This window comes from Anas platyrhynchos, chromosome Z, assembly GCF_047663525.1.
Source record: "Anas platyrhynchos isolate ZD024472 breed Pekin duck chromosome Z, IASCAAS_PekinDuck_T2T, whole genome shotgun sequence".
NCBI classification, from domain to species: domain Eukaryota; kingdom Metazoa; phylum Chordata; class Aves; order Anseriformes; family Anatidae; genus Anas; species Anas platyrhynchos.
In genome coordinates, this window is record NC_092621.1 from 34,770,426 (window position 1) to 34,778,886 (window position 8,461).

Here is an 8,461-nt window from a genome sequence, read left to right on the forward strand (position 1 = left end):
TTTGGAGAAAAACATTTTCTTTCCCCAGTTTTTCTTAATCTGCTTGCCTTCATACTCCAGCTCCTACTTAGCATCAAAAGATAGATATCAAGGATAGTCATAAGCAAAATCAAACTGGCAGTCAGATATTACAGATAAAATAATTACGAAAAGCATGATTTTGCATACCACCCAGACAATCATATATTTTCTCTTTCCATCACATGACGTTTCTGAGGACATGTGCATCTGGCAGAGCCATGGACTTTGTACCAACACTAGTCTAAAACATGAAGGGTGCAGATGGCAAGTGCTAGAGAAGATTCCTGAAACATTAACTCCACACCACTGCTGTCTTTTGTTTTGTGGGCAGGTCCAAGGTTGGCTTTAAAAAGAACTAAGTACTAGCAAATGATGATTTTTTTCCCAGAATAGATCCAAACTACACCAATTTTTGAAATAAGAAGAAACGGCAATGCCTTTAATATTTTGGAGCTTTTCCAGATGGTCATCATAGTCCAGACTGTGAGTAAAGGTAGTGCTAAAATACCTCCAAGAGTCCAAACTCGTATTTGTTCAGAGACAAGTATGAAATTATCACTGGAAATGCTTTTCTCCTGGAAGTTTCTGTGTACAAACTCCCTTAGTCATATTTTTTTCTTAAGTCATTAATGTGCAATATTTGTCATGGAACAGGTACCTATTTGTGACAGACTTTGAAACTGATGCATTTCACTTTGTTTACAGAAAGTATGAACTTTGTTAGGCCCACAAACAATTTCTGTAAATATAATAGAATCATAGAATATCCTGAGTTGGAAGGGACCCTTAAGGATCATCAAGTCCAACTCTTGACACCGCACAGGTCTACCCAAAAGTTCAGACCATGTGACTAAGTGCACAGTCCAATCTCTTCTTAAACTCAGTCAGGCTCGGTGCAGTGACCACTTCCCTGGGGAGCCTGTTCCAGTGTGCAACCACTCTCTCTGTGAAGAACCCCCTCCTGATGTCAAGCCTAAACTTCCCCTGCCTCAGCTTAACCCTGTTCCCGCGGGTCCTGTCGCTGGTGTTAATGGAGAAAACGATCATCAAGTCCAACTCCTGGCACCGCACTGGTCTACCCAAAACTTCAAACCACATGACTAAGAGCATAGTCCAAACGCTTCTTGAACTCTACAGGCGTGGTGCCATGACTACGGCCCTGGGGAGCCTGTTCCAGTGCATGAAAACCCTCTTGCTGAACAATCTTTTCCTGATACGCAGCCTGAACCTCCCCTGTCACAGCTTGACTCCATTCCCTCTGGTCGTGTTGCTGGTCACTAAAGAGAAGAGATCAGTGCCTGCTCCTCCACTCGCCCTCGTGAGGAAGCTGTAGACCGCGACGAGGTCTTCCCTCAGCCTCCTGTTTTCCAGGCTGAAAAGGCCAAGTGACCTCAGCCACTCCTCATATGTCTTCGCCTCTAGGCCCTTCACCATCTTCATAGGCCTCCTCTGGACACTCTCCGATAATTTCACATCCTGTTTGTACTGTGGTGCCCAGAACTGCACACAGTACTCGAGGTGAGGCCGCACCAGTGCAGAGTAGAGCGGGGCAATCACTTCCCGCAAACTAGCAGTGCCGTGCTTGATACACCCCAAGATATGGTTGGCCCTCCTGCCTCCCAGGGCACACTGCCAGCTCATATTCAGCTTGCTGTCGACCAAAACACCCAGGTCCCTCTCTGCAGGGCTGTTCTCCAGTGTCTCATCACCCAGTCTGTACTGATAGCCAGGGTTGCCCTGTCCCAGGTGCAGGACCCGGCACTTGCTCTTGTTAAACTTCACGTGCTTGGTGATTGCCCAGCTCTTCAGTCTGCCCAGATCTCTCCGCAAGGCCTTGCCACACTTGGCAGGGTCAACAACTCCTCCCAGTTTAGTATCATCAGCAGATTTACTCCAAACACCTTCTAGTCCTACATCCAAATAGTTTATGAAATGGAACACTGGGGAACCCCACTGGTGACTGGCCACCAGCCTGGGGTAGCCCTGTTTACTGTAGCACTTCGAGCCCTGCCCATCATGGCACCCATGTTAGGATGTTTTTGTCCAGCTGTAACTGGCTGTGTGCTGGACATGTTGTCCAGGAGGAGGCTACGGGAAACTGTGTCAAAACTTTCAAACCCTTCACTGAAATCCAAAAAGATCACATCAGATGGCTTCCCTTGATCAAGTGGATGCGTGATCTTCTCATAAAAGGAAATCCAATTTGTTAAACGGGACCTACGACTCAGGAACCATGTTGTCTGGACCATTGAGGTCTCTTCCAACCTAGACGATTCTGTGATTCTGTGATCGTACTCCAGGTGCGCTTCAGTAGCTCCCAGGATAATCTTCTCCACAATTTTTCCAGGCACTGACATGAGACTGACAGGACTGTGGTTACCAAGACTCTTCTTTCTTGCCCTTCTTGAAAATTGGCACAACATTTGCCAGCTTCTGCGATGACGTTAGCCAGCTCTCTGGGCACCTGGGATGAATCCCATCCAGACTTGTGGACTTGTGTGGATGTAGGTGGAGCAGCAATTCTTGCCGATGCCCAGGGCCTCGAGGCCCCGGATGCGGCGACTGCCAGCAGCACCACAGTGCCTCTTGGCTGTCCCCAGCGCTCCCTGGCTCGGGCTTTGGCACAGCCACGGATGGGCTGTGTAAGGAAAGCCACGGTGCTTCTCCCCACCTCCTGCCCCTGGTAGTCCTGGCTGTGACAGCAGCCTCACGCCATGCAAGACAAGGCCTCTGTGAGGTCACGGCTGGCTGCCATTCAGAGCTCCACTGGCCAACGCCTGGCACTGTGGGCGTGACTGCCCAGCTGGAAGGACGCTCGCAGTGTCCTAGTGGACGTGTGCCTGTGACAGGCGTGCTCCTCCGGCCAGTTGGTGTTGGCCTTCTTGCTGACTGCCCTTGCCCTGGGCAGAGAGCGCTCCTGGACCTGAACAGGAAGAACTTGACGAGCAGAAGGCTTCACCACGGAGATGAGATCGCAGGGGCGTTTGAGAGCCCCACAGCAAAGAACCCCTGAGGAACACTCAGGGGAGGAAGCAGGGCTTAGCCAGCTCCCCAGGAATGGGTACGAGGGGGTTGCAGTCTCATGGGGACATCAGCTGGGGGGTAGCACAGACAGAGCCTCATGTGGGGCTGGGGGGACACAGAGCACAAGTCCACAAGTGCTGTGGGCAGAGCAAGGGCTCCGGGCCTTGCGAACTCCACCGTAAGTGGCAAAGAGGCTCAGGTATGTTCTCGGAGTTGGCTCATCTCCTTTGCTGAGGGTGCTTGTGGAGCACTTTTCCTTGGCCAGTTCTGCCAGTGGTGCTGACGGGGGCTGACAGAAACCCTGCTGCTCTGGGGGGCTGCTTCGGCAGCTCTCTGTCACCAGCTGACCCCCAAGATTGTGGCTTCTCAGCTCGTAAGAGAAAATTCCCCACGAAGGCATCTGCCCCAAACGTTGAGCACTGGCAACACCACGACTCCCTGTTTTTCAGGCAAAGCAACACCCTGCAGAAACAGCGGCTCTTCACAATTATCTTTACAATCGTGGCTGCTTTCAGTGAGTATTCCCGCACTGCCAGCGGTAGCACAGAGCCACAGGATGCGTGTCCCAGCGTGAGGCAGAGGTGCTGGAGGTCCACGGGGCCCTTCCAGCCTCGCACCTCCATGGTTCAGGGAGCTCCCCAGATACCAGCTACACGCAGATCCCACCTGGCCTCACAGCTGGTACAGACATCCACAAGCCTGTGGAGGGGAACCTGTAGGGCCTTCCCACCTCGCTGGCATGATCAGAGTGTGTGTGAGAGAGAGGCACACAGACAGACAGACAGATGGGGGGAGAGGAAAGTTTTTCAGCTGTGAAAGGGGGAGGCTGGAGAAAGTCCTTGCGTCTCCTGGAAACTAGTGCCAGGCTGGGGGCTCGTGCCAGGAAACCGCCCAGCTCCTGCACTGCTGTGCTATGGCTGCTTCAGCAGAGCCTTGCTCCGAGGTGTGCTGGGGGAAGCGGAGACAGCAGGAGGCAGGGCCAGACGTGGCCATTGCCTGGGAATCAGAACATGTCTAAATCGGGGTTTCTCATATGGGTGTGTGGAGGGGGAGGGATGCGGGAGGCTTTCTCCCTGCAAACAGGAGAGGGAAAATGGGGAGCAGCTGTGGAGCGCTGAGCACGCAGACCAGCGCCGCGCAGAACCCGGGGAGAGGGTTCCTGCTTGGAGCCACATCCTGTCTCTGCACCGGTTCATCATGTCCTCAGGCAGCTTCTCGCCCCACTGCTGTGGGAGGCTGCGGGGATCATTAGAAACCCTAGTGAAATAACTCTCTGGGTGATGTGTTTGCAGTTGTTGGCTTCTCTGGGGCTTGTGTGGCAAGGATGGGGCAGGAGTGGCAGGAGCAAAAGGTCAGTGACTGCTGTTGATGAGAGGAAAATCCCAGAGCAGAGCAGTGCTTGGCTGGTGGCAGCTGGGCAAACCGCTGCACCCTCCATTTGCAAGCAGTGAGCCAGAGAAGCAGCAGCTTCTGCCATGCCGTGCTAGAGCTGCTGGCTCTGGAAAGCCACAGCGGCTCTGGTGCTCCAACGGAGAGCCTTTCTCTTTCAGGTGCTGCTGGAGCAGTATTTGCCTGAAGTAGTGGCCACAAGGTAAGAGGCCTCTCCTCACCTGAACCTCGTGGTAGGGCTGTGACAGCCAGCCTTGTGGCAGCACTCCCTTGCACCCAGGGCCCGGGCCCCTCCCTCCCTCTCTTTTGCTAATGGTGGCGGTGAATCGGAAGGAAGCACTGGAAAGCTGGCAACAGAAGAGAGGGCTTGAGCACCTGTGTCTGTCTGCTCAGCCCTAAGCTTGGAGGCTCTAGGAGGCTCCCTGACAAGGTCTGCTTTGCCGATACCTGCAGGAACAGGCTTGATGGGCTGTGGGATCAGAATGAGAAGATGCTCCAGGAGCACAGTGGTGTGGCGGCTCAGCTGAGTGAGGAGATCAGCACCCTGAAAAAGGTAATCCTACAGTTCGGGGAAGAGGGTTTGGATGAGCAGGGCCCCCCACAAAGCCCTTCCTGGGTTTGCTGATGGGGTTTTCCAGCTTCCTGCGGCTACCCATCTCTTGCCAGAGTCAGCTTGTTTGCCCAAAAGTCCCTTTTCCTGGCCAGGCTGGTCCAGGCAATGTCAGCCAGGTCAGGGAGGACTGCCAGACAACGCACTGTGGGGCCTGGACGCACACCCACACGATGGCCTTGCACACCAGCGTTCTTGCCAAGTTCTCTCTTGTCAGACACGGAACAAGTCTTGTTTTGGTTTTCTGACATAGAATTATAGGATCATAGAATATCCCAAGTTGGAAGGGACCCATAAGGGTCATCAAGTCCAACTCCTGGCACCACACAGGTCTGCCCAAAAGTGTAGACCATGTGGCTACGTGCACAGTTACAGAGGCATGTGACTAAGTGCACATGGACGTCTTCCTTGGCGTGGTGCTGATGTGGTTGTTTCCTTTGTTCCCTTCTGTCTCTCCCAGGAACTTAAGGACTTGCGAGACGCTGTGTCTGTTAACTCTCGCAAAAAGTCTGAAGTGCTGCTTGACTGGGCTCTGAAAAGCACAGGTATGGACACAGGCAGGCAGGTCTCCTGTCACTAGGCTCCTGCTTGGCCCTCCCAAAAGAAAGCTACAGGCACTGCAGGCTCGGACCTCTGATATGGAGGGGATGAGACAAAATCACGGGACCCAATAGCCTGCCTATGGGCAAGCAGCTCCCTTGGCTCAACCCTATAATGCCCGCGGACTCCCTGCTGCTGCTCCTGCCATTCCCCAGCTGGCCCGCCACCCTCTCCTCTGCATGAAGCTGTTGTGGGGACCGAAAATCTGTGGCCAGGTCGTCCTTTGCCATTGCCAATTGGTGGCACCTGGGCTGCAGTCTGCTGCCCTGCCTGTGAGGGCGTGCTGCCTGCTCCCACAGCCCTCGGCTTTAGGCAGCTCTGAGAGAGAGACGCCGCCATCACGGGACACGGGCATCCCTTCCTTTCCTGGGGCCCCTCCCAGGTAGCAGTGCTGTCAGGCAGCCTTAGAAATAGCCTCCCGCCAGCCGTCAGCTGCTCTCTTCTCCCTTCAGGGGCCACCATTGACCTGGAGAGATCTTCAAAGACATACTCATGGGATGGCATGCGGTCGTGCAGGCTCTTCTGGCTTCCTTGTACCCCAAACCCTCCAGACACTATTCTGCAGGTACGCTAGTAGAAACCATCAGTGACAGTTTGTTCCCCTGGTAAAGCTGGGGGCAAGCTGTGGGGCACTTCCCCTCAGGAGAGAGAGGAGAGAGACCCCCACAGGCACAGGTACTGCTTGCGTGGTGGCACGGGCCCCATCACAGCCCAGCCATTCACTGTTGTTGCCCTCTGCTTTCAGCCGGACGTTTCTCTGGGCAACTGCTGGGCTTTCCAAGGGTCTCGGGGCCAGGTGGTCATTAGGTTGCCTGCAAAAATCCAGGCAACCATGGTCACCGTCCACCACACCTCAGACATGGACTCGGCGCTTGGGAAATTCAGCAGTGCTCCCCGAGATTTCACCGTCTCTGTAAGTCTCTGCTGGGCACTAGGGGCTGGGATGCATCCGGGGGAAGCTGTCACAGGGATGAGCCTGACCTGCTGCCCCGTTCTTTACCTCCACAGGGAGTGGATGAGGAAACAGAAGCCGAAACTCTGCTCGGGACATTCACCTATGCCGTGCAGAAGAAGCCTGTGCAGACCTTCCCTCTGCAGGTACAGTCAGAGGTGGTGGGCAGGAGGCCTGTCCAGAAACACTGTGTTGGCAGCAAGTCAGTGGCAGCAGTGTGCAGGGTCCCTCCCAGGGCAGCAGTCCCAGCCCATGGGAGAGAGACAGGGTGGGCAGGGAGGGTGGGCACTAGGCAGCAGGACAGCAGACACTGAGCGGAGGTCGGGCTGTCCCTGTTGCTGTGTGTGCCTGGAGATCCCAGGCTGCACATGCTGGGCAGGTACTGGTAGCAAAGAGGGCAGCCAGCACCTTGCCCTGGCCTCGGGACTTTCTCCAGGGTCCTTGCCCATCTCCCCCAGGATCAGAGAGCCTCAGGCTTCCACCGCTGCCCACCTTACCCTCAGAGGCTGGCTGTTGGCCCTGCCCGGGCACAGGGAGCCTTGGCGGCCTGGGTGGGAGAGGAGAAGCAGCGAGAATCACAGAATCACAGAATTTCTAGGTTGGAAGAGACCTCAAGATCATCGAGTCCAACCTCTGACCTCACACTAACAGTCCCCACTAAACCATACCCCTAAGCTCTACATCTAATCGTCTGATACTGGGTATCCTTAGAACAACCGGTATTGCCGCTAGAGACTGAGGCAAGGAAGGCATTAGGCACCTCTGCCTTTTCCTCATCTTTTGTAACAAGGTTCCCCCCTGCACCCAGTAAAGGATGGAGATTCTCGTTAGTCCTCCGTTTTGCGTTGGTGTATTTGTAAAAAGATTTTTTGTTGTCTTAACGGCAGTAGCCAGACTGAGCTCCAGATGAGCTTTGGCCTTTCTAATTTTGTCCCTGCACAGCCTCGTTACCTCCTTAAGTCCTTACAGAAGCTGCCTCCTTGGCCAGAGCAGGAGCTGGTCCTGGAGCAGGGGCCTGGCTGACCGAGAAAGGGGAGTGGAAGCAGCTCTGGCTCCTTCCACCTCAGGGGTGGCACATCTTTTTGTGCTTTTTCTTTGCAGGAGATCCCCAGAGCCTTTCAGGTCATCAAGGTCGTCATACAGAGCAACTGGGGAAATCCAGATTACACCTGCATTTACCGGGTGCAGGTGCATGGGAGAGGAACGGCTACCAGTCGTTGGCCAGGAGACATGTCTTCTGCCAATAAGAATAAAAAATAGTAACAAAAACCTAGACGAGGGATGTGGTTTGTCAGTCTGGTGCAAGGTGATGTTTTCACACTGGCCCTCTCCAAGCGGCCAGTTCTTCCCTTTTGCAGGCTGAGCCCACGATGGGCAGCGCCTAGTGGGAACACCGCTGGGGACTGTCCACCAACCTGATGTTGCCCTCTTTACTGCCACTCTTTGAGCCTGACCCTTCAGCCAGTTGGTCACCCTTGGCATTGTGTTCTTCTCCAGCTACAGAGCTGGGCATTTTGTCCTGAAGAATATTCTGAGAGACGGTATTGAAAGCTATGCCAAAATTAAAAAATAAATAAATAAAACACACAAAAAAAAAAAAAAAAAAACAACACCTCGACTGCTTAAACTTCATCCATCTAGGTGCATAACCTGGTCAGAAATGGGTATTAAGCTCGTAAGGCATGACTTTCCCTTCATGAACTCATGTTGGTCTGGACCAATGACTGCACTGACTCAGGCACACCCTGCAGGCCAAGACTTGCAGGCCTGTGTGTTCCCCGGAGACCTCCGTCTGGGTAGCCACATCAGTAACCATGTCTGGAGAGGCTGCAAGGGAAGCAGAGGCCATTGCTTTCTGCCGGGTG

At 53.9% G+C, this 8,461-nt stretch overlaps 1 protein-coding gene across 2 annotated transcripts; it reads left to right on the top strand.

Annotated features, from left to right (window-relative positions):
• The first annotated feature begins 840 nt into the window (after window positions 1-840).
• Window positions 841-8,206, top strand: LOC101800241 (sperm-associated antigen 4 protein). 2 transcript variants are annotated; one of them, XM_072031593.1, is made up of 10 exons: window positions 841-3,082; window positions 3,495-3,559; window positions 4,338-4,396; window positions 4,596-4,636; window positions 4,888-4,987; window positions 5,505-5,589; window positions 6,097-6,209; window positions 6,390-6,557; window positions 6,653-6,742; window positions 7,698-8,206. In XM_072031593.1, the coding sequence occupies exons 1-10, from the start codon at window positions 2,988-2,990 to the stop codon at window positions 7,854-7,856; spliced, it is 975 nt and encodes a 324-aa protein (XP_071887694.1). In that variant the 5' UTR covers window positions 841-2,987; the 3' UTR covers window positions 7,857-8,206. The 2 variants fall into 2 exon arrangements, with proteins under 2 accessions (XP_071887694.1, XP_071887695.1); XM_072031594.1 differs by lacking the exon at window positions 4,338-4,396 and having other exon boundaries at window positions 843-3,082.
• The last annotated feature ends 255 nt before the right edge of the window (window positions 8,207-8,461 follow it).

Bases quoted from the DNA above. Each gene is read 5' to 3' on its own strand.
- LOC101800241 (XM_072031593.1), top strand. From the start codon at position 2,988: ATGAGATCGCAGGGGCGTTTGAGAGCCCCACAGCAAAGAACCCCTGAG. The intron at 3,560-4,337 runs GTGAGTATTCCC...ATGTGTTTGCAG, and splicing joins TACAATCGTGGCTGCTTTCA to TTGTTGGCTTCTCTGGGGCT. The intron at 6,743-7,697 runs GTACAGTCAGAG...TTTTCTTTGCAG, and splicing joins TGCAGACCTTCCCTCTGCAG to GAGATCCCCAGAGCCTTTCA.